Source organism: Halichoerus grypus, chromosome 3, assembly GCF_964656455.1.
Source record: "Halichoerus grypus chromosome 3, mHalGry1.hap1.1, whole genome shotgun sequence".
Lineage (NCBI taxonomy): Eukaryota > Metazoa > Chordata > Mammalia > Carnivora > Phocidae > Halichoerus > Halichoerus grypus.
The window spans coordinates 69,769,683-69,796,310 of record NC_135714.1 but is presented as its reverse complement, the minus strand read 5'-3'; the positions used below and the strand labels follow the sequence as shown (position 1 = coordinate 69,796,310).

At 36.6% G+C, this 26,628-nt stretch overlaps 1 protein-coding gene across 8 annotated transcripts in view; it reads right to left on the bottom strand.

Annotated features, from left to right (window-relative positions):
• PTPN13 (protein tyrosine phosphatase non-receptor type 13) overlaps nucleotides 1–26,628 on the bottom strand; it is a 203,675-nt gene that overhangs the window by 108,718 nt on the left and 68,329 nt on the right. For all 8 annotated transcript variants that reach the window (XM_036096776.2, XM_036096777.2, XM_078068905.1 and 5 more), the window contains exons 3-6: nucleotides 18,268–18,446; nucleotides 7,905–7,970; nucleotides 5,558–5,743; nucleotides 476–563 (exon numbers count right to left, since the gene is read on the bottom strand). In XM_036096776.2, the coding sequence (XP_035952669.1) occupies nucleotides 476–563; nucleotides 5,558–5,743; nucleotides 7,905–7,970; nucleotides 18,268–18,446 (519 nt within the window). The remainder of the gene's footprint in view (nucleotides 1–475; nucleotides 564–5,557; nucleotides 5,744–7,904; nucleotides 7,971–18,267; nucleotides 18,447–26,628) is intronic.

Genomic DNA, 26,628 nt, shown 5'->3' with positions numbered 1-26,628 from the left:
AAGCAGACTCCCTGCTGAGCAGGGAGCCCGAAGCGGGACTCGATCCAGGGACTCCAGGACCATGACCTGAGCCGAAGGCAGTCGCTTAACCAACTGAGCCACCCAGGCGCCCCTGAAACTTTGTTTCAGTAGTGTTTATGTTCATAAACTTTGTTTCATCTTGCTTTAAAATATATTTTTAATATAAAATTCCATGATAAAGACAATAAAGTAAACAAATATTATTGCTAAAATAACAATATTGGAAATGATTTACTGTGGGAGTTCTGTCTTAGTAATGTTTTTTGCATAATTTTAGTGGATTTATATATTAATATAGTTAGTGTTCCTGTCTATTCCCTATCTCCACTTTGCATACTTATGTTCTAATTATGGTCACAATTATCAGATTCCCAAGCCAGGTAAGTATGATTTCATTAAAAGAAACAATGAAATAAGGTTAAAACTTAAAAATTTCCTATTAATATACGCTTACCTGTTGGTAATCCTTTCCCTCTCAATCGGTCTCGAATAGCTTGGCTTCGATCAGGCTTTTGTTCACTGTTACAGGAAAGTTGATCCGTCTGTACACAGATAATCAAAAATCAAATTTGACGAAACAATCTCCCTTTCATTTTCATGGTAATTATCTACAGAATGTCACTAGTTAGACAATTTTTGTGGAGTATGGCATTGGTAAAGACACTCCACATTGGCTATTGTTAACTTGTTTTTCTTTATAGGATTTATGTAGCTCAGTTCTGGCCAATTCATCTTCAGGAAATGAAAGGCAAGACAGAGTTGTAGAAGAATTATCTGCTAACTGGGTAACAAAGTTAGCCAAACTGACGTAGTTAAAATGAGTTCCATCTGAAAACAGTAAACTAGAGGAGTTCTTTTTTCCCTAATTGGTAACTACGTTAATCTCTCAAGTTCGATTATGATTTTTAAAAACACATTAAGTCTGCTATAATAAAGCTTTCTCCTGATTATAACCAAGCACTGAGGGTACTGACATAAATTATTTTCAAAAGTAATTTTCTAGATTTTTCCTGCCAGGAATTACATTTGAGAAATGTTTTAAACCAATGGACATATTGAGGGATGACAATTAAATTTAAATCAATGTTCCTTTGAATCTCCTTTATAATAAAATGTTTGAATAGTCTTTTTTTATTATTAAAGATTTTTATTTATTTATTCATGAGAGACAGAGAAAGAGAGAGAGAGGCAGAGGCAGAGGGAGAAACAGGCTCCATCCCTCCCTCGGCAGGGAGCCCGATGCAGGACTCGATCCTACGACCCTGGGATCATTACTTGAGCAGAAGGCAGACGCTTAACCATCTGAGCCACCCAGGTGCCCCAAAATGTTTGAATAGTCTTAAGCTTTAATAACTTTAACTGAGGGTACTCATTTAAAATAAAGCATATCATTTTCTTCCGTCCTAGCTGTTTGAACCTTGGTTGCCATCATGAATGACACAGTAACTACTCAGGCCAGGAAGTCCATGACCAATGGACTACTTCAGCTGAAACAAATGGTCATTGATGTTCTTCATCCGGGAAAAGCAACAGTACCTAAGACAGAAATTTGGGAAAAACTAGCCAAAATGTACAAAACCACACCAGACGTCATCTTTGGGTTTGGACTCAGAACCCATTTTGGTGGTGGCAAGACAAGTGGCTTTGACACTTCGGTGGATTATGCAAAGAAAAATGAACCCAAACACAGACTTGCAAGGCATGGCCCATATGAGAAGAAAAAGACCTCAAGAAAACAGCTGAAGGAACATAAGAACAGAATGAAGAAAGTCTGGGGGACTGCAAAAGCCAATGTTGGTGCTGGCAAAAATAAATAAAATGTCTAGCAGTGAGCTGGCGATTGGACAACAGAAAAGGAGTAAAGATTCTGCAGTGACTTTATCTGTGGTGATTATGCAGATTTTCATGAGAGGATTAATTAACAAAGAACTTTTAAAAAAATTAATAAAATAAAAAAGGATATCAGAGGGGAGGTATGTGAGTTGATGGGTGAAGTACGCAAAGGGGATTAAGAGTACACTTATCATGATGACCGCTTGAGCACTGAGTAATGATGTATAGAACTGTTAAATTACTATATTGTATACCTGAAACTAATCTAACACTGTATGCTAACTATACTGGAATTAAAAATAAAAAATGTATTAATGGGGGAAAAAAGTATATTACCTTTAAAAAATTAAAGTAAAAGTGTATCAAATCTGATCAAATTCCACATTATAAGGGATGAAAAATTAGAACACTGGGTTTAGTTAGATGATCAAGTAGAGCAGAAGCTTCAAGAAATAAATGGAGAGATGATGATGAAGAGAAATTACTTAAATCTGACATCAAATGCATGCGTACGTATTTGTTTACAAACATATATACATAATCATTTTAATATTCCTCCATTAGTGAAACTTGCTTGAATATGGATTAAAAATCTACTTATGGTAGTAGTTTAAGGTAGTATATTCAAGGTATTATGTTTCCTACTTCTAAGAAGACTTAAATGGAAATATTTCTGGAATGATGTCATCCTTTAAATTACATAAATGATATTAGTAGTGTATTGCAATATGTTGTCAGTAACTAAAGAGATAAGGCACATCCTGCATCTTTGGGAATCCCTGCATTGACAGTACTATTAGTAATAGCTGCCATTTATTGAGCAATTACTATAAAGCAGGCACTGCTTTAGGTGCTTTACATACTTTATTTAATCCTCAAAACCCCTTATGTGGTAGGGTTATTATCCTTGTACTACAGACAAAGAGAGAAATAGCAAAAAAAAACCCAAAAACAACAACAACAAACTTCTAAGAGCCTTGAAGCAGCTCCTCAACATTGAAATAATTATCTTCACAACTGTTCAGTAACATGAGTGGATGGTATGTGTTACTATTCCTATTTTATAGATAAGTAAAATCGAGGTCAAAGATGCCGTAACATTAAATCAGTAGAAGAACCAAGACAAGTAAGCTGGCCTGCTGACTTTACACTCCATGCTAATTAACTTTCAGTAGATAAGAATTATGGTCCCTTGAAATGAATTTCACCCTGAACAAAAGACTAAGTCATTCTCTTGGCTCCTGGAGGCAACAACAGCTCCAGAGGAGCAAAATGGCTAACAGCTTGGGCTTTGGGGTCAGAGAGATCCAGGCTCCAATTGTGTCTGTCATTTACAAAGTGCACGGTCATGGGCAGATTATTTAATCTTTCTAAGCTTTAGTTTCATTATCTCTAAAACGAGGGTAATCTGAGACTGTTAGGACGAACAAATGTGGACAAGCACATAAGCCATTTAGCACAGTGCCTGGCATAAAACAAACAAAAAAAGGTAGCCGCCGAGGCTCCGACTATTGGGTGATGTCCAGGAGACTAGCAAGAGCAATAGAAAGAGAAGGGGAACAATGTTAGTTCTTCTTAGTAGACATTTGCCTCTGGAAAGGCAGGGTATCCATATACTAATTCGACTGACCTTTCTATTCTTCTCTCCTACTAAACAATCCCACAACACACCCCATATCAGACTTAATACTGTTCCTCAAACATACCCCGCTCTTTCCTATTTCACAGCATTTATCCAGGCTTACTTCCCTCTGCCTAGATTACTTTCTATCAGACTACTGGATCTAGTTCAAAGTGCTATTTTTCGATGCAGTCATAACTTGTATCCTTCCCCTCAAAACTTCATAGCTTTAAAAATTCTTCCTGTGGTGCTTGCCATACTTTCCTCTGCATTTTACAATTAACCAAATGGTTGTAGAACTTTAAATAAGAGCTCTTTGAAGGTAGAGTAAATATTTTATTAAGTTGTATCTTCCGTAGTATCTAGACAGGTTTCATATACAGATGAGCAATATTCGTTACTGTAATAAACTGGCTTAAATACTAAATGTAAAGAGACGGAGATCTTTTATCTAATATGGGCAACTATTAGAAGGACAATAGAATTCCATGGAGGAGTATTTCTTCATTAAAAGAAGGAAGAAAAAATAATTCTAGCGATTTTATTAAAGGGATAAAATCAGCAAGACAAGTCTTAGAGGAGATGTGGTAAAATAGAAAGATCCCTGGACTAATAGGAAATATATGTCCCATAAGCTGTGTGAGTCTCAATTTCCTTATTTAAAAAGTGAAGGAATTAGTATTGATCACTTTTTCTCAAAGAAAATTTTATGGAACATTAGTATTATGAAAAAATCTGTAAAAAAAAAAAGACCCAAATAAGTTTGGGAAATGTTTTACCTACATGCGTATCACTCTTGAAGGTGAGTAATATAGTCTAGTGTATTAAAGGCTCTGAGAAGTTCTGCAGTGAAAATATATTTTAATTTCTCTTAAATAGGTTTTCCTCAAACTTATTTGATCACCAAGGATTTAAATTTTTAAAAACAAAACTGTATTTGATAATATGTAGGAAACTTTGTTCTGGATACAGGGCTTTCATAGATTTTTAGTAGCTTTACCTTTGTTAAAAAAAAACTCAGATGCAGGAATATAAACAAATAAGTAAATTAGAACTGGAGAAGCTCTAGTTAAGGAGGGGAAATAAGCAGCCAAGAACCCACTCACTCAGCCTCTACTACCTATATTCCTTTCACTACAGAAATACCAAGGTACAGTTTACAGTTTACACAGGGTACAGTTTACAAACCATTTGCCTGGAAGAATCTATGAGACTGTTTTGTGTCAACTAGCAAATTGCACAGAATATGGCCCTCCAGCCATACAACATCCTGGTTAAGATGGCAAAACCCCCAGGAAGAAGAAGTGAGAAGCCATCAAGAACACTGTGTGACAGTGGCAAATTTGTAGTTCACACAAAGAAGAAGGACCTCACTCAGGTACCATAACTCTAATGTATAAGAGCAGATAAAGTTGATCTAGATCAGATACCAAAAACCAAGGAGTATCCAAGTACTATATATTCATGTCTTTTTGTTCCAGATAAAGTATAACACAAAATTTGCAGAGGTGGGACTATAGATACAGGGTTTATTATTCTTGGGATTCTTTATATCTATGACGAGAGAGAACGGGAGAGTCCAGGTCTTGGGGCAATCTAGCAGGGATACAAGCATGTATCACCCCCTTCACACCAGGTGACAGTGTCCATAGAAGGTGGGGAGAGTTTTGGGAATACTCAAGGGGTCCAGACAAGTAAGTGGCCAAGAAAGAGGTATAAAGCAACAGAAAGTGCATTATTAATGCTAAAACCCATTTTGTATGTCAACGTATTTTTCACAATAGACACAGAACCACTTGCTGGAAGCTCCTTACGATGTAAGAAAGGAGGCAAGAACAAACATTTTCAGCTCTAACATGTTCTAAAAAAAGATGAATTCTCATAAAATCTAAGAGACTAAGTTATTGCACCAGGCTTCTAAATTTTAAGTCATGTTTCAAATAAACAATTAACATTAGAACAAGGAATTTAATGTACTGTTCCCTAGTCTTCATTGAGAAAATGCTACCTACAGTATCTTTAAAAAAAGTTTTGCTAAATTTTAAAATATGACTATATATACCAGTTGGAACTGTAGCTTACCCCAGAAAGATTTCCCAGAACCAGTTTTACCAACTGCTTCACATAGGAAAATGAAGGTGCACAATTGCTATTCCTAATATGAGCACTGCAAGCATCCAGAACAGTCCGAACAGAAACTCGAGCGTAAATAACATCTTCACACATGCCAAGCAGGATGCTGTTGAGATGATCTCCAAGCTTGATAGGCTGAATATAAAGAAAGGAAAAGCAACTTTGAGAAGTGTACGTACATCTTATCCAACATGAGACAAGCCATTTCAGGAGTCCCAGGAACCACACCAAACACACTGCAAATACTTGGGGGAAAGGAACTCCTTATCTAGCAGCATATATATTTTATTACATTTTACCTTTCCATAACCCCAAAAAAATTATTAGCAGAAGATGGTTAATATAACTCTCCCAAGACAGGAAGTGTTACAGAAAAATTCAGGTTTTTTTTTTTTTTTTGTATGATAAAGAAATGGAATTCCTCAGTTATTCAAGTATTTTGGTAAGCAGTTCTCTGAGTAAGTGTGTGTGTGTGTGTGTGTGTACACGTACATTTTGGGTGAATAAATGATTTCCTAACAGTCAAAAAAAATGTAATATATTCAATATATATTAAATATAATTTGACACTGATGATAACTTAGATTTCAAATACTACAATGACTTAAGATCATTTAAATATAAGTTCTCATTATGCTGGTGAAACAGAGAAAGTGTAATGTAAGATTTTTTAATTAGTTGACATGATTTATAGAATATTCTATCCAAATGTCCAGTAAGTATACTTAAAAATGCAAATTAAAACCACAAAAAGCCACTACACAACTCAACAGAATGGCTAAAAATAAAAAGACTGATAATTTGAAGTACTGATAACAGAAAAGCATTGTTGGTGGGAGTTTAAACTGGTACAACCACTCTGATTAAGCAGGCTTTTCCTGTGACCCTTCCTTTCCACTTCTCATCCATTTGGGTATTATGTCATCCTTTAGATCTCAGCTTGGATGCAATGCCCTTTAGTAAACTCATCCTAATCCTCTAAGTCTAGTTAGAGGCTCCAACTCTGGTTTTCCACAGCACCCTCCATTTCCCTACCATAGCATTCACACATTGTTATAATTGTCTAATTTTTTGCCTTGTACCCTGGATGGACCCCACAGTCATGGGCCATTACATTCCTAATGTCTAGTACAGTGTCTGACACAAGATAGGGGGCTTAATACTTTTGAAATGGTTATTTAGTATTTGCAAAATGATTATGATTTCTGACAGCAAAATATAAGTGAAAGCTTATACTTTCTCTCCAATTTATATATTATTGATATTTACTTAATTTTTGGCTATCTGAAGAGTATAAAGTGTTAACCATAGGTTGTGATCACATTTTACACCTAAATTGGGTTGTACAATATATGACACCAATATTTCCAGTAATAATTTAACTTTTTCACCTATATTTATAAAATTGAAACTGAGGAGAGAAAGTAAATACACAGTATTTTTCATGATACAAAATGATACCAAACCAAGTTGAAGATGTCATCCATCTTTCATGGATCTTAGGATGTCTGAATTTTAGAATAAAAGCCTAAAACGCTTGTTACTTCTTAATTTGATGAAACAAAAAGAAAACAACCCTTATACTTAGTTATTTTTGTTTTTGATTTCTAAATGCCTAAAATAAAACCTAATTCTGTATGTTACATCTTTGCTTTGATGAAATATAGTTCTTAAATTTTCAATTACAATTTATTATTTTTTTTATATTGGGTCTTTAGGAGTCAATTATTTCAGAAAATAAGGACTAGAAACAGCCCAAAGGTCATCAGAACCCAAAACTTCAGAAAGTGTTGCTTTCAGAAAGTGTTGCTTTAATGTTGGTGTCTGCTGCCATAGGCTTAGTGAAGTATGATTTTGAAGCGTTAAGGAAAAAAAGTAATGAAGTATAAACGATATTTTGAGACACACTTAGAGCTATTATTCCTATGTGTCTGCATCAAAAAAGGTTGTCACTTTCGTTCAAGAATGAATCATCAACATTTAGAATCCCTCTTATCAGTCATTACATTAGAAGAAATACAGTGGACTCCCATTTCTCTTGCTATAATTTTTGAAGAGGCCATTACATTTCACAGACTAAATTGCATGTAGACATAACTGCTGTAATTCTAAGAACATTCTGAGAATAGCAATGCCTTTAGTACTTTATTATTTCATGCTGAGAGTATGACATTATTAATGTGAACGAACAGCATAGAAATGCTGGTATGCCTGATAACTTGCTGTAGGACATAAATATACAAGGAAGAGCTTTCTAAAAAGGGTAAAGTTGTACAGATGTGACAATTTGACTTACTTGGCTCTGGGGTACTTCATGATCAGCCCCCCAATACAATGTCATTCCAAGAGAATAAATATGGATCTAGGAATAGAATTTAAAGAATCATTTTATGGTAAAATAAAATTTAAAACTTTAGCAAGTACTAAAAAAAACAATTTAGTGAGTACTGTATATTCATGACTTTTTTTTTTTTGGTCCCAGATAAAGTATAACACATGATTTGAGAAAAATCGTCATTTCATATTTTACATAAATGTGAGAGCTTAAAATAGAAAAGAATGGAAATTATCAGAACAGATTTTTCCCCATAATTCCCCAGCCTATCATCTATGAATAATTTTGTTACTTCTTATTTATTTTAAAGTTTCTTTATGCAAACTCATGCAAATATATTTTCTTTCTTTTTTCTTTTAAATTAAGTAATCTCTATGCCCAATGTGGGGCTCGAACTCATGACCCCAGGATCAAGACTTGCATTCTCTATACACTGAGACAGCCAGGTGCCCCACAAATACGTATTTTTATGAATGCCAGAAGCTTTAAAAATTACTTTGCACTTGCATGTTTAATTTAACAAGAGATATATGTGATATCATTTTATACATGCAGGTATTTCTCTTGAGTTGATTCTCTGAGATTATGGATTAAAGGGTAAATCATCTGTAATTTTGATACACATTGTTGGATTCCCCTATACAGAATTTGGGGATGCAAAAAATCCATTTTGCATTTCTGCCAGCAACATATAAGAGATTTTTTTCACAAGCCTTGTCTATAGAATGTGCTACAAAGTTCTGATTTTTGCCAATGTGAAAAGAGAAAAAAAAATCTGATGGAAGTTTTTTTTTTTTCCCACTGAAGTTCTGATTAGCATTTTTCTTTCTAAGAATGGATGGGGTAACAGATGGAGAAAGAAGCTGGGTGAAAAAAGATTTTTTTGCATTGTTTGCATGCTTCTTAAAGATTAGACAAATAACAACACATTTTTATGTTGATAGGAGTCATCCAACGGGGAAAACTGGAACTGCAGGAGAGAGAAGAGGTTGTTGGGAGAAGACTGTTGAGTAAGTGGGAGGAATGGAAGCTAAAGCACAAGTGAAGGAGTTGGCTTTACGGAGGAGCATGGATGGTTCATCTGGGGTAAGGAGACAGAGAAGATGGGAATTTATGTGAGAGATCTGGTAGTGGGATCCTGGGACAAGTTGCTCCTGACTGCTTCTACTTCTTTCCTGTGAAACAGGAAGTGAGATGAAAGTGAAGACAGTCTGGGGTGCCTGGGTGGCTCAGTCGGTTAAGCGTCTGCCTTCAGCTCAGGTCATGATCCCAGGGTCCTGGGATCGAGCCCCGCATCGGGTTCCTTGCTCAGCGGGGAGCCTGCTTCTCCCTCTCCCACTCCCCCTGCTTATGTTCCTGCTCTCTCTCTCTTTCTGTCAAATAAATAAATAAAATCTTTAAAAAATAATAATAATTTTAGAAAGTGAAGACAGTTAATCTCATAAGTAATCATTTCCCATTTTTCCTCCTGTTAAGAAATTCAGAGCTAAACTTTTAGCCCACCTCTATCAATACTGCATAATCTTACTATGTGCATTTTTTCTGCACCAGTCTTAACTCCAGCACTGTCTTATTTTCTTGCCTTTTATTTTCATTTTGCTCTTACTTTCTCACCTTTATTTTTTTAATTCTCTAAACTGTCTCAAATCCTCTTTAGAAACAGATGAGGTATGCACACAAAAAACTGGGTATCCTTCTTACAATTTCATAGCACTTTAACCTACTCCAACTTTGTCTCCTAAATTATTCCAAATCTCAGATTAAAAAGTTGTTCTTTTCAAAATTTTCATTGCTCCCAATTAAAAAAAAAACAAAAAACCCCAGTTCTTTATAATGACAAACAGGGCTCACTCTGACTTGCTTCTACCTCCTTTTTCTAGACAGATTTATAAGTTTTCCTTCTGTTATTACTTCTTCATGTATCATAACCGAAACACTTCAGCACTACTAAATAATTCTGTTGCCAAAATAAATCCTTCTGTTTCTCAATTTTTCTTGAGCAGTTCTTTCTTATCTGTCAATAAAATTCCTACACTATTATTGATGGTCTAGAGATGTATACCATATAAATTTTCCCAAACAGGATAAAGCATTCTCTTTCATGTAGTTATATTTCATTTGCATCTCTAATGAAACAGTTAACTAATATTGCCTATAATATAGTTAAGATGTGTCCATGTTTGTGTTCCTTGAGGAAGTCTTTTTTATACATCTTACAATACCTCTTGGCAACTAACACAGAACTTGTACATAGTATATAGTCAATATATGCCTGCTGAACTTAATGAAATGTACGTTAAGTTCAAGATAGCATAGTGCAGGCTATTTGTATATTTCTGTTCAGATTTCTTTTCAAAGAACTTCATATGTGAACACCTTTTCAAAGAACCTCATATATGAAAAACACTTTTCATGGCTTTAGCATAAAGAACTAATTACATATTCAAATATATTTCTCTTAACATGTTAATATTGATTTGTGATTCTCTGAGTGCTTAAGATTCTTTACTATATTTACTGCTCAATATGCTAAATGAGTTACTATATTTTAATAATTTTTATACATGACTATATAAAATTAGTAGCACAATTCCTAAAACTAGGTTATAAAATTGTATACTTGCTGATCATCTATATATATAGTATAATGATTAATTCTATATGGCAATTTGGACCACAGGATGCCTAGATAGTTGGTCAAACATTACTCTGGGAATTTTTGTGAGAGTTTCTGGATGAAATTAACACTTAGTTAAGTAGACTGAGTAAAGCAGATTGCTCTCTCTAATGTGGGTGGGCCTCATCCAATCATTTGAAGGCCTGAATAGAACAAAATGGCTTCCCCATTCCCGAGGAACAGAACATATCTTTTTTTTTTTTTTTTTTAAGATTTTATTTATTTATTTGACAGAAAAAGACACACAGAGAGAGGGAACACAAGCAGGGGGAGTGGGAGAGGGAGAAGCAGGCTTCCCGCCGGGCAGGTAGCCCGATGTGGGGCTCGATCCCAGGACCCCGGGATCATGACCTGAGCCGAAGGCAGACGCTTAACGACTGAGCCACCCAGGCGCCCCCAGAAAATATCTTTCTGTGTGACTGCATTTGAACTAGGACATCAACTTTTTTCTTGCCTTTGGACTTGAACTGAAACATCAGCTCTTCCTGGGTCTCAGGCCTGCTGGCTTTCAGGCTGCTACACCATCAGTTCTCCTGGTTCTCAGGCCTTCGGAGTTGGAAAGGACTAGAACAGCTAGACTTGGAAAGTGGACTTAAGAAATTCAGGCAATTAAGTGGATATGTGAAAAAGGAGGAGTCAGAGACAAAGATACAATGAAAATGTGACTTGGGTAGGAGGGCACTTGAGTGAGCTAGTTAATATAACTCATGGGGAACGGAAATATATTTTTGTCTTTATAGGTATAATGGGTTGGAATGTAAACTCCGTAAGTGGAAGGAGTTTGTCCCACTTACCACCCTATCCCAGGACCTAGAACAGCACTTAACATATACTAGAAATATTTAGTGGGCTTTACTTTGTGCTGGATACTGTTCTAAGTACTTTACAGGTATTATTTAACTTTCTAATAACCCTAGGAGGCAAGTACTCTCATTATCCCTTTACATATAAGTCACCTGAGGCGTAGAAAGGTAAGCAAGTTGTGTGGGGTCACATATCTTTCAAGTGACAAAGCCAGAAATTTTACTCAGAACCCACACTTGATACATATTTGCTGAAAAATAAAACGGGATAATAGTGAAAACAGTCATCACTGAGCAGGCTCACAGAGTACCTTCCACCTCTACGTCCATTCTCTAAAGAGGAGATGTTAAGTCTTCGAAGACTTGGCTTACTGAGCATAAGACACTGGGTAAGGTACTGCAGTCTGATATGCAGATACCTCCCACCCAGTGATTTCTGTGAAGAAGTAAGAGCTGCTTTATGTGTGCTACATAGCTCCTTTTAGCAAAACCCCTCGGCATTGTGTGGCTATGCATTTAATAGCAACAAAGCATAAATAGCTGTGGGTGAAAAAAATCCTCAATTGTTTCTACTCACTCAACAAATCTTCAGAGCCTCTAAGTGGCAGATATGACATACAGCAATGGTTCTCCAACTTCAACACAGATCAGAATCATCTGGTAAAACACAGACACAGGGTCCTACCTCTAGGGTCTCTGATTTAGTAGATCTGCTGTGGGGTCTGAGAACCTGCTTTTCTCACAAGTTCCCATAGGATGCTGCTGCTGCTGCTGGTTGGAGGACCACACTTTGAGAACCACCAGTATAGAGCAGAGGGGTTACATCCAATGAGTAGGACAGGCAGGGTCCCTTCCATCTCAAACCTTCTATTATAGCAAACAAGACAAGATAATGTGATGTACAAGACAGTATTCAGAGGGTACAATTAGTGTAAAAGAAAGCTTTAGATCTACAGGAAAAGTTAGCCAGGCAATGAGGGGATGAAGCAAGAGCTGAGATGGCATGAAAGAGAGTTGGAGGCTGAAGGAAAGGAATGTGCAAAGGCTAAGAAGAAGAAAAGCACGTAGCGCATCCAAGACATTGAAGTAAGTCCAGAATAGCTGGAAGCATAGAGCTTGAGATAAAGAGTGCTCAGAGGGAAGGCTGGTGCGGTACACCCTCAAAGGCCATGGTAAGGAGTCTAGAGTTTCTTAAGGTAAATGGAGAATCTGAGTAATGTTAGGCAGCAAAAGGACAAGAACAGATACGGGGTTTCAAAAATGTACCAACTGTAGTTTAAAGAACAGACTGGACAGGGTCAAGACTGGAGGCAGGGAGAGGATTAGAAAGTGTTTGCACCACTGGTCATTCATGATGGACTGGACAAGGTATACTCACATTGTTGTATACCAGATCTCTAGAACTTCTTCATCTTGCAAAACTGAAACTCTATACCCACTAAACACAAATTCCTCCTTCCCTCTCTTACCAGCTCTGGGTAATCACGTTTCTACTTTCTGTTTCTACTGTCTGACTACTTTAGATATGTTACAGGAGTATAATCATACAGTATTTGTCTGTGTGTGATTGGCTTATTTGTTTAGCATAATGTCCAAAGGGACACCCATGCTGTAGCATGTGATAGGATTTCCTTCTTTTTAAAGGCTGCATGTTTTCCATTGGGTGTGTATGCCACATTTTCTTTCATCCATCAATGGACATTTGAGTTGCTTCGTATGGGGTATTAAGAATAATGCTGCAATGAATATGGGTATGCAAATATCTCATCAAGATCTTGCTTTGAATTCTTTTGGATATACCCAGAAGTGAGATTGCTGGATCACACAGTAACGTCCATAATGTTTTCCATATTGGTCGCACCATTTTACATTCCTAAAAACAGTGCACAAAGCTTCCATTTTCTCTGCATCCTTGATAACACTTGCTATTTTCTGTTCTTTTGATAGTAGCCATCCTAGTGGGTGTGACATAGATTATCACCACAACCCCAGCATTTAAAATGTTCAATTTAATGATGTTACTACATATTGGACTCTGGTACTAGACAGTCCTGGAGTTTCTTTTTTAGTGATCTGCATAGTGCCCGTTATATAACAAGTACAATTGTCAAATTTATGGATGAATGAATAGATAAATGGGAAAGAGGGGAGAAAGGATGCATTTATAAGATTTAATATAGAGTAATTTTAGTATAATGTGGGTAAGGGAATTTGGTCTTTTTCTTTTTTTTTTTAAAGATTTTAAGTAATCTCTACACCCAATGTGGAGCTTGAACTTACACCTGTTAAATTAAGAGTCACATGCTCCACTGACTGAGCCAGCCAGGTGCCCCGGTCTTGTTTTGACAAGTTCAGTTGAGGCTTCTGCCAGGGTTGGAGAAGTGAATTTCCATTATTGTTCTTACAAAGATGACCCTTGATATTCAAGAAGCACAGAGATAATAGCAGCCATAATTCCTGATATTTAGACTGCAAGTTTGTGGCAATGAGCACTTAAACTAAGAATCCTTTAGATTATCAGGGATATAGTACAAATCCCTGGGGCATATCAATATTCTTGAAAACAAATCACAATAAGAATTTGATTCAGGTTCCAATCCCATCAAATTGATTTCAAAAGAACTGCCAAATTAAGCACATCCTGTGCTATGCAAGCAGGAAGTGAACAATTACCAAGTAAACAGAAAAGCCAGAGGATCAAAAAGCTTAGTGTGACCTGTATAAACTTGTATAGTTTTTAAAGAGGCATGTTATCCTGAAAAGTAAAATTTTAAGGCAAATAAATGAAAGTGCCTATTTATAGAGCTGGTAATGAGGTAAATTTTTTCATACAACTGTACATACACAGTTTACAAAGCAAGTTCCATTGAATAAAGAGAACATTTTTATGCATCAAGATCTTACTAAGCACTCATTATTATTTATAATACTGTGCTGGCACTTAGTATTATTTTTAAAAATAATAGTAAGCATGTATTGAATACTAGTTAATGACATCCTTAACTCATAGAAGTCATGAAATGCAATTACCATCCTCTTTTTCAGTACACCCCTTCCCCATTAAAATCAGAATACTAGAATAGTGATTTTTAATTTTAACTGCCATACTAACAATATCAAATTAGTATGTTTCCACGACTTTATTGGCCACTAGTCATCAAATAAATATATGTCCTTTTGCCCCCCACCACCAAAAAAAGAATACTAGAATATATGGCTATTCCCCTGACCTTTGCTTTATATTTACATTGCAAACAGGAATGGGATAAAAAAACTTGCCTTTGATTTTCTTTATACTTAGAATTGCACTGAAGCTTTTGAGGCATGAGGTAAGCTAGAAGTGCCAATTAGATCCACTAAGAAATCAAATTTACTTTAACGTAGTAATGGCAACAATTCCACACCCATCCCATCCCAGCACTGGCTCCTAAACACTCAACCTAGTAATAGGGAGGTGTCAAATCACTTTCCCAACCATGTGCTCTAAGTTGTACCTAAACACAGGGCAGTTTACTTGTTTGGGTATCTTGACATCACAGGGCAAAATGGTAAAACCTTCAGCAAATGAAAAGCACTTGTGCACCTGAAATTTCTACTAAGCACTTTTTTCTTTTATTGTGGATTTTAAATGCTTTCAAGAATTCATAAACACCTGTGCAAAACTTTTCATAATTAGAAAAAAACCCTACTATAATTCAGTAGAAGTTTTTAAAACTAATGCAGGCATGGCTTTGTTGCAGTGTTTCTTAGTTTTTCTGAGGTCACCAGATCCACTTGAGAGACTGATAAATTTATGGACACTGTTCCTCCTCCTCAAAAGTGCTCAGACATGCAAAACTTAGTTTGCTGTTTCATTGGTTTGTAGATATCCTGAAGCTCAATGAAGATTTAGAGATCTCGAGGCGCCTGGGTGGCTCAATCGGTTAAACATCTGCCTTCTGCTCAGGTCATGATCTCAGGGTTCTGGGATCAAGCCCCACGTTGGGCTCCCTGCTCAGTGGGGAGTCTGCTTCTCTCTCTCCCTCTGCCCCTCCCCCAACTCATGTGCTCGCTCTCTCTCTCTCAAATAAATAAAATCTTTAAAAAAAATTAGAGATCCCCAGGGTTAAATAATTTGCGTACACGCTATGTCTATTTCCAATGTTCTAATTACCCTCTATCTTTTAAAAGTTTATTATTAGGGGCAACTGCGGAGCTCAGTCAGTTAAGTGTACCACTCTTGATTTTGGCTGGGTCATGATCTCAAGGTTATGAGATGGAGACCCATGTCGGACTCTGCACTCATCGGGGAGTCCGCTTGAGATTCTCTCCCTCTCCCACTGCCCCTCCCCCCCCCGCTTGTGTGCTCGCTCTCAAATAAATAAATAAATAAATCTTAAAAAAATTTTTTTTAAATGAACCACAGACTGTACCGACTGCATGCATTTAAATAGTAACAGTAAATAGCTATATATATGCTATGCAGCTTAGTAAGACACCAGCAATACATGTGAATACCTTCATGAGATATAACAATGACCAACACTCTATACACTCTGTAATATACAAAGTTCCTTTCAAATACCTTGTATCATTTAATAAAAACTTCTTTTGGCTAATGCCTTAAGTATTACCTCTACTTCATAGGTATTGTCTTCCTTTACTGGTTCCTTTGCTTATACCTCCCAAAATTCTTAAGCAGTTCATGGAATTTAAATAAAAGGTAGATAAACCTGGATTCTCTACCAATTCCAGTCAGTCTTTTTTCAGAAACACAATTAATGGCTCAAATCAAGATGCCTTCTTCTAACTTAATCAACAGATGCACGTGTACACACACACACACACACACACACACACACACACACAACTCTTCCTCACTCTTACCTCCTCTCTCCCTCACCCTCTCTGAAGAGGGAAACATTCACTGTCAGTGATAGAAGGATAGAAGGATAAATCAGTGCAATTCCTTTACATGGCAACTGGGCAATGTATATCAAAATTTAAAATGCGCATACTGGGTTGCCTGGGTGGCTCAGTTGGTTAAGCTCCTGACTCTTGGTCTTGGCTCAGGTCATGATCTCAGGGTCTTGGGATCAAGCCCTGTGATGGGCTCCACCCTCAGTGGGGAGTCCGCTTGAAGATTCTCTCCCTCTGCCCCTCCCCCCGGCTCCTGCTATCTCTAGCTCTCACTCTGTCTTGAATAAATAAATAAATCTTTAAAATAAAATGCACATACTTTTTCATTTAATAATTTCACTATTAGGAAATTATTAGGTTATTTTTTACACTTATATGGAATAATGTATGGGAAATGATATTCATACCTAATTCTGAATTCTACAAAGTTCATATCTAAATTATCATAGCCAGCTGCATGCTATACACACACACACACAACACACATATTCCCCTCCCCCCCATAGCCTTGAGAATGAAATTAGATCTGATGTCAATGGTACTGCCGTCCTCAGACTGGATATTTCTTTTTTTTTTATTTAAAGATTTTTATTTATTTCTTTAACAGAGACACAGCGAGAGAGGGAACACAAGCAGGGGGAGTGGGAGAGGGAGAAGCAGGCTTCCCGCCGAGCAGGCAGCCCGATGCGGGGCTCGATCCCAGGACCCCGGGATCATGACCTGAGCCGAAGGCAGACGCTTAACGACTGAGCCACCCAGGCACCCCAGACTGGATATTTTTATCATAAATTTTCCTTAAATGAACTGTCAAACTTTGTCAGCTTCATTTCCATTGTATCCCCTTCATCCATGCCTTTATATTCCCAAGGCATTACATGATTTTCAGTTCTTTCCCGCAGATTATTAAAACTCCTCAGATTTCTATACAATTCCTATACATTCTGTTGTGTGTGTGTGCAGTATAGATTCTGTGTAATGTATAGATTCCTATATAATACAATTCCTATACTAATCTTTCATCTTACCTAGTTTTCCACTTTCGTCAAACATACCCTCTAAAATCACAAATCACATCATATCATTCTCCTAAAAATATGTCTCAGAAGAAAGTCTCAAGGTCTGGCATTCAAAGTCTTCTTTATTCTGATTTAATAGCCTCCTTCTCTTTATCCACAGCCTTCCAGGTAGCTAATGCTCTAGCCTAACTGGTCTAACTAAACATTTCCCTATCACAGTGGACAATTTCTTACCTCTTATCATTGCATATACTAGTAACCTTGAGTGGAATGCTCATTTCTAGCTATTTTTACTTTTCTAAATTCTACTCATTCTTCATGGCCCAATACAAATGCTACCTTTTCTGTAACTATCGTTCAAAGCTAAAAACTAATTGCTCCTCTTCCAGCATCCTAATATACTCTATCCCTGTATATAGCATTTATTTCAATCCATATATTACAGATTGTTTCATATACGTTGATCAGGATCAATTTTTTTTTTTTTTAAATAGGCTCTACACTCAGCGCAGGGCCCAGTGCGGGGCCTGAACTTACGACCCTGATATCGAGACCTGAGCTGAGATCAAGAGTCGGATGCTTACTGACTGAGCCACCCAGGTATTCTGATCATTATCAATTTTCTAGTTATTTTTGCATCTTTCTCACAAGCACAGTGCTTTATACACAGAAGGCATTTAATAAGTATTTTTAAACATGAATTAATAATGGCTCACATGTAAAAAATATTTTTTCTTAGATCCATAAATTTTTATAAAACTACTTTGCATTCTTACACAAAATTAATATGAACTTCTTGAACACATGATCATTTAAAATTCAATGGCTGTTTTTTCAGAGGGTTGAGGTAGGGTAGCCCAGTGCCTTTTACTTTTCCTACCCCAACTAAAATAAAAAATAAAATCCAGCAAAAAACATTTAAGAGTTACCTTTTCAATATCTGAAAGAGAAGTTAGTGACTGATTTTGAAGAACCTCTGGTGCGGTGAATGCACGAAGATCCTGATTGGAAATATTTTCATCTGTAAATGACACACTACCAGATGGCAGCAACAGCAGAGACCATGGAGAAATGATGAAACCAAGGGCAGCAGGATCAGCTATGCTTACTGGTTTGTAGCCACACAGAATAAAAAGAAAAAAAAAACTGCTTAAAATTATAATCCAAGTATAGATCATTTAAAGGACTATCCCAACTTATTCATATTTATGTGAACAGGTAGTTACATACACCAAAGCAACATGCTACAAAGAGAATGGGTTTCATGTATCTACTATTGCTAACATTATTAAAAACATTACCTTGATTTGGCTTAACCTTTTAAAATTTAGATGGTAAACCTTGGAGAGCAAAAATAGAAAATTTTCATTGTCAGTCATAAGAATTAAATTTGGTTCAAAAATTTTACCACAGTGATATAGATGTACATAGGGATTAAGTGGTTCTTAAACTTTGTGTGTGTGGGGGGAATCATGGATTCTTTTGAGGATTTGGTGAAAAGTATGGTCTCTTTTTTAGAATATAGATAATAAATATAAAACTCTGTATACAAAAGAGATTCATGGATCTCCATATAGCCCATTTATGGACCCTATGTTAAGATTTCCTGATTTAGACTACAGTGTTGTGAAACATTCATCAGATTTGGAATTAGTAAGGTTTCAACTTTAATAGAATGCCTCTTGTTTTGCATCAAAATATATATTTGTCTGAATTCAGATTTTTGTCTTGTTTGCATTTGTTCATTATTTCACTAGACTTTCAGGCAGCTTCTATACTACCAAAGGTGATCATTGGGGTCTCTAACATTTTTTGTTTTAATGTTTGCCTGTATGGGTTCCTAACAGCACATGTTTAAGAGTATTAAAAAAACAAAACAAAACTACATACACACACACACACACACAAACATTCCTTAGATTTCAGCAGGCCTGCTCACAAAAGTAAAGGTATACATTAGGCTCAACAAAATAGACTTAGAGGGAATTTTATTTTGTCCTCCCATTGCAAAAGGAAGTTAATATACATTTTAAGGTAACCGCTACGTGAACTGGATTATGGACTCAAGAAACTGCTACAGGAGAGTCACAAAAGGCCTTTGACTACCACTGCCACTATTTTTTTTTTTTTTTTAAAGATTTTATTTATTTATTTGACAGAGAGAGACATAGCGAGAGCAGGAACACAAGCAGGGGGAGTGGGAGAGGGAGAAGCAGGCTTCCTGCCGAGCAGGGAGCCCGATGTGGGACTCGATCCCAGGACCCTGGGATCATGACCTGAGCCGAAGGCAGACGCTTAACGACTGAGCCACCCAGGCGCCCCACCACTGCCACTATTATTCAATCTGAATAGGCTGTACTGATAGCTCTCAAAGCCAAATCACAAGAAATTGACAAAAGTCTATGGTACAATTTGTTAAACATACTACAATATCTATACTTCCCTGAAAACAACTTTTATTAGAACAGAATCATTCACCCTTTCTGACTTTTTAACTTCTACTTATGGTCAAGATTCTAATCAGAATTTGACTTATGTTAATAAAAAGTAAACTATTAAAATTCATTCCTTTTTTGAAGATTAAAAGGACAATTATATGTTCTCCTGCATTTTTTATGAATCTGAAACATGTCTTTAGTAACTGTGTCAAGGAAGAAATGTTTGAATGTATCCCTTCGTCAGTCAGCGCGTCTTATGTTACACTGAAGCTGAGTTACAGACCAGTGGTCCTTAGAGTCCCACCCAATCACACATCAGGCAGCTAAAAACATGGCCCACAATTCTTATGCTAAAATATGTTTTAATGAATCATCACAGCTGGTAAGCCTAGGTATATTGTCTTTCAGAGCCACTTTACACATTTTCTGTTAAAAGCTTCTTCCTGGGTATTTCATGCACAAATATTACACAGTCCAGCTAAAGAGAACTCAAACAGGGCAGAACAATATTTTCTTTGCCAAACGATGCTATCCAAAATACTGGTATTTCCATGTCACAGATATTATAAAACAGTCTACAATCAATTCCTTTCAAATTAGCAATAAAAGGGAACAAACATTAGGAGACCAATAAGGAAGGCCACCCACCAATACGTGGTCTGAGATGATGATGGCCTGGAACCGCACAGTAGTAGTAGGGGTGGTGAGAACCTGTTGGAACTCGAGTGTATTTTAGATAGTGACAACAGGATTTCCTGACATACTGGATGTGAAGCACGAGAATGGGAAGAATCAGGATGACTCCAAGATTTTGGTCTCAGTAATGGAAAGGATGGAGTGTCTTCAACTGACTTAGAGCACAGGTAGCAGAGGTAGGGGTTGGGAGATGTTGGTAGGAATCAGAACTTTCCTTTGGGACCTTCTAAGTTTACGATATCTGTTAGAGGGCGCCTGGGTGGCTCAGTTGGTTAAGTGACTGACTTCGGCTCAGGTCATGATCCTGGAGTCCCGGGATCGAGTCCCGCATCGGGCTCCCTGCTCGGCGGGGAGTCTGCTTCTCCCTCTGACCCTCCCCCATCTCATGCTCTCTCTCTCATTCTCTCTCTCTCAAATAAATAAATAAAATCTTTAAAAAAAAGATATCTGTTAGATATTCAAATGCGGGGATCAGTAGGCAGCTGGATTTGGAATTTGGGGGAAAGGTCTGAACTGGTGATACATTTTGGGGGTCACTGGCCTACTAGATGGTATTTAAAGTCTTGTGACTGGATGAGCTCACCAAAAAATGAGTTGAGATAGAAAAGAAATCAAAGGCAAGGACCATACCCTGGGGTACTCCAACATTAAGACTGACTGCTCCTTGTCAGTCTTTTTTTCCAGGTTGTTCTTCCCTTGGGCATCTGTGCAAGCATGGTGTTATAATCTCTCTCTCTCATACTTCTTTCACTCATCACTGCTACCTCCACCCCATATTTTAAATGATTCTTTTTATTAGCCTTTCTATGCAGTTCCCCAGTATCTAATCCTAAATCTAAGAGAGGAGGCTGGGGTTCTAACTCTCATCCCTAATTCCTGTCAGTCTTATTTGGGGATAGAATTATAATTTTTTTGTATACTTGTTGCCACCTGAAATTATAAATAATTGGAAATCACAGCTAACTGAGAGACATAAACACCACTCAGAAATCTAAAGGCTATGTCCTGTCTTGCCATACTGGGTGCTAGTGTCCACTTAGACCAGAAAAGAGCTTGCTACACTTCTCCTCATTCGAGGCCACAGACTAACCCTACCCCAGCCTTGACAGAGTAGCACAGAACAGAAACTGCTGAAGGTGAAAGTAATCCATGCTTGCTTAGCACTACAATATTAAGAGATTTATTCACCAGCACAACCAAGGTCAGCAAAACTACTGTTCCTCTGGCAAGAACATTATCTTTCGCACTGTACTTTATACAACAGGTTAGTGTTTGTTTGTCTTTCCTGAATATCTAAAGTATACCACAATTATAAACACTATTCATAACTTAAACATAACCTTCCCAACCTTACAAGTCATTTGCTCAGAGAGCCCAAAGTACTACTGGGGAGATAAAATGTATTTATAAAATAAATACGAGAGAGAAAGCATAAGGTATCTAAGAGAGAAAACAGAACACAAAAGGAAGCTTAGAGGACAGCATAATTACTTCAACTACAATGAAGAAAGAATTAATTTCCTTTTTTATATGTGGCCCTTTAATATGAGTAAGATTTGACCATCATTACGAGGGAGATTCCAGAGAAAAGAAACAGGAAAAGCAAAGACATGTGGTCAGGAAATTATTAAGTTTGTACAAGGAACAGCAAGAACTTTGGGCAGAGAAATGGCAGAGAGCAGTGAGAAACAGAATTACCAAGGTGGGTCATATTTTCACTTGTTAGAAAACACACACACATAAAGAAATGACAGATATTTTCATTGTTTTCAAATGTGACTTTTAAAGCTAAAGCAGCTGCAACAACAAACTACATTGCTGTCAGATACCCAAAACACACACATATGACATTTAAGTATTAGATTCTTTAGAGAACAGTCAAACCACAAAATATATTTTTTAATAATTGTAAAGGGTTATGCAAACCTACAAGTGAGGAAATTTAGAGTAGTGGCTCCAATCAGTGTAATTCACTGTCCTTGTCTAACCACAGGAAGGAATTTAAAGCAAATGCATTCAAAATCCTTCACAGAATGCTAACAAAAGAATATTTAAAAATGGAATTCCAGAAGCTTGTAATTTGATGCTCTATAATGTTTTACTTGTGTGATGATTATCTTCAAGAATGCTATTACTATGAAACAGTAAATCAGATGTGAACTGATTCCAGTAGTCAAATGATTCTATTTATAGACTTTTACCAACATTCCACAGAAAAAGTTGCTTAAACAGAATTTCAAGTGGCTAGAGGCAAAATTAGAAATAAGCAAAAATCTGATATGCAAAGAAACATCTTACTCAGAGCTTCTTTCCGATGTTCCCTTAAACTAAGTCCCATATCCATGCTTTTATTAAAATTTACTTTTTAAAAGATTTAATTATTTATTTGAGAGAGAGAGCGCACCTGAGAGCAAGTGCCAGTGAGGGGAGGGGCAGAGGGGGAGGTACAGAGAGAGGGAGAATCTCAAGCAGACTCCAAGCTGTGCGCGGAGCCTGACAGGGGACTCAATCTCACAACCCTGAGATCATGACCTGAGCCAAAATCAAGAGTCGGATGCTTAACCGTTTGAGCCACCCAGGCACCCCACCACACTTGTTTTTCCCCCCTGAGGGACTTTATTTTCTATTGTCTCCTTCATTTTATTTTTTAGCCTTCCAATTATGGTATAAAAATTAGGAAAATGATAATAACCGGTAACAAACATGGTAAGAGAACTAAACAAAATATCAGGAAATCATCTAAAGACTTAGAACAACGATATCATTTTGGCCTGAAAAATCCCTTTGCCTATTTAGGTACATATACAGAAATTGTAGTCCTCTTATTCCATATGTTCTATTAGAGTGCTTGTCAAAAATCTATGCAGAGTCCACTGTTCCAAACTCCAAAAAGTTTGATGAAGTCACTCTATAATATACAATTCTCTGAAAAATTCAGTTCGTATGTATATACAAATATATACAGTGCTAAATAAATCATCTGGTATAACAATGCACAAACAAAAAAATAATTAGTTCAGAGTATTTGAACATTTTCTTGATTAGCAAAACTTTGTGTAATAATTAGTAAATTAGTAATTAGTAAAAATATTGTGTATATAATTAGAATTAAGACATCTATATAATACGCATTGATAATATTCGTCTCTTCAAAGTCATTAATGTTCACATCATATATTTTTTCTTGATACAATCAATTGTTCAATAGCACTTAAACTCCAACAAGCCTTTGATCCTAGAATTTGTATTCTTGTGTAGTAGGTTTCAGACCTTGCTGATCATCCAAATCTCTAAACTCAACCAGAAGATTTGGAAAGATATCAGACAACTGTCAGCTTCATTTCATTCCTTTTAGTATCTGACTTCATTAATTTAGTATGTAGTCTTATTTAATTAAGAGACGAAGTATATGGGGTGCCTGGGTGGCTTAGTCGGTTAAGAGTACAACTCTTGATTTTGGCTCAGGTCATGATCTCAGGGCCGAGGGACTGAGCCCCAAGTCGGACTCCATGCTCAGCAGGGAGTCTGCTTGAAATTCTCACCCTGCGCATTCTCTCTCTCAAATAAATAAATCTTTAAAAATTAAAAGAGAGAGAGAGAGAGAGAGAGAGAGAGAGAGGAAGTATAGTATAATGGTTAGGAGTTCAGACTGAAGCCAGAATCCCTAGGTTAATATCCCAGGTTTGACTTTTATAGCTTACACTGTGATCTTAAATAAGTTACCGAGCCTCTCTTTGCCTAAACTTCCTCATCTGAATAGGTAGGGTTGTTGTGAGGATTCATGGAAAAAGCCCTTGGAACTGTTCCTGGTACACAGTAGGTACAATGCAAAAGTAGTAGCTGTTACGCTCACTTTGGCAGCACACAGACAACAGTGGTAGCTATTACTATTTAATAAGTCTTTTCTCTGAAGATACCACATGTAGACAGTACATCTAGGAAAACTCACTAAGTTCATCCTCAATCACCTACTTAGCTTCCCCTCCCCCCCATGGAAGATAAGGAGCATACCATATATAACAGGTACTATAAATTTCAGAAGAATAGGTCAAATTAGATTTTTAGGAATTTTTTGGCATCTCTTACCTAGAAGCAGAGTAGAAATACAGATGACTTAAGGTACAAAGTATCCTAAAATATTATTTTTTTCTTAAATTCCTTGGAAAAATGTACCTTCAATAAGTGTTCTATTTATTATATGGTATTTCTAGTTACCATCAATACCAAATTTAGAAAGACTAGTTTAAAATTTTATAATCAATCCAGTTTGTACTTACTAACTACTCAAGTGAAATTGGTGTTTTACTGTACCCAGTGATTAACTTTAGGTAGAACATGAATTATTAGATGAAAATGTTTATTTGGAATGTATACATATCGACTATGGTATCAGCATACAGTTTCAGAAATTTTTATTTGTAATAGAAGTTATAGCATGCTGATAAAATTAAATTATGCAGACATGCCCTCCAAATTGATGTATTTTAAATATGAGCTTTTCTTGACTACAACAGGAGAGAAAAGGCATTTTTATTTCTTCATGATGACATTTACTCACACAAGTACACATATTCTTTTTCTTTTTTGCTTTTAAACACTAAACACATGCAAGCCACCTATCCAAACCACAACCACTGGAATCTTAGTATGGCATCTGATCATTTAGGCTTCTAGTAGTTTTGTTTTGTTATTTACTTGCAAGATTCTTGAGATAATTCCAAACTGAGCCTCTTGTTAACAAAACACCAATGAGATCTGAGTTAACAAAAGTGGTATATAGGCAATCTATATTAGTAAAACTAAATTGGTTATGATTATTAAAAGCAACAGGGCTTATACGGCTAGACAGTATGGATATAGAAGGAAGCAGGTCCCTAAGAATTTGCTCTCTACTGCAGCAAACTTTCCTGGCCACCTGATCCAAACAGCATGAAAGAAATAGCAGCAGTTCCTTTCACGTCTTCTTTCATTCTTTCTTTCTTTTCTTTTTTTTTTTTTAAATTTTATTAACATATAATGTATTACTTGTTTCAGAGGTACAGGTCTGTGATTCATCAGTCTTACACAATTCACAGTGCTCACCATAGTACTTACCCTCCCCAGTGTCCATCACCCAGCCACCCCATCCCTCCGTTGCCCCTCCACTCCAGCAACCCTCAGTTTGTTCCCTGAGATTAAGAGTCTCCTGTGGTTTGTCTCTCTAGTTTCGTCTTGTTTCATTTTCCCCTCCCTTCCCCTATGATCCTCTGTCTTCTTTCTCAAATTCCTCATCTCAGTGAGATCATATGATACTTGTCTTTTTCTGATTGACTTATTTCGCTCAGCATAATACACTCTAGTTCCATCCACGTCGTTGCAAACGGCAAAATTTCATTTTTTTTGATGGCTGCATAGTCTTCTTTCATTCTTACCATATTCTGAGGAAGCTGCCTACTTTATTCTTTTCATATATTAAGTTCCTCTTTCATTTTCCTTTGGTGTTCATTTTTTCCACCAACCTTCTTTGCACTCATCAATAAAAACTGCACACTCAAAAATTATATGCGAAAATATGGAACAAAATGCTTTCGTAACTCTGTTTTCACACATTTCTTCTAGAATGGAAATGTTTTAAGGATATTAACTATGAATTTCTTAAAGACCAGGTACAAGGCCATTACAATAATGTAATCGCAATACTTGAAAAAAAATGAATTTGTTTACAATTCCAACTCTATACCACAGGTTCACAATCTTGTAAAGGCGTCCTTCTGCTCTGCTCTGCTATGACAATAATTTGTCAATTTACATTTTGCCGGTCACAAAAAAAGGTTATTTTGGAGCTTCATTATGAAGAAAAACAAAAGTTTTCTTTCAACACCAGGAACTTTAAATTATTCACTGAGAGATTACTCTTATCTTTATTCTATTCTACAATCTTTATTACTTTCAGTTATTTTTTCCAAGTATGAGTCAAAGGAAGTGTCAGCTTTGTTAATCGGAATATTGAAACAAACTTTAAATTTACAAAGTATTGGCCTTAGGTGGGTTGGGGTAATTAAGAAAGCACACAAGACTCCTGTCTCCTGAGTCATAGGATTTTGGTGTGAATTCTGGAGACAGGGTACAGGATTCTACACAGTATTTTCTAAAAGCTTCCTGGGGATTCAGATATCC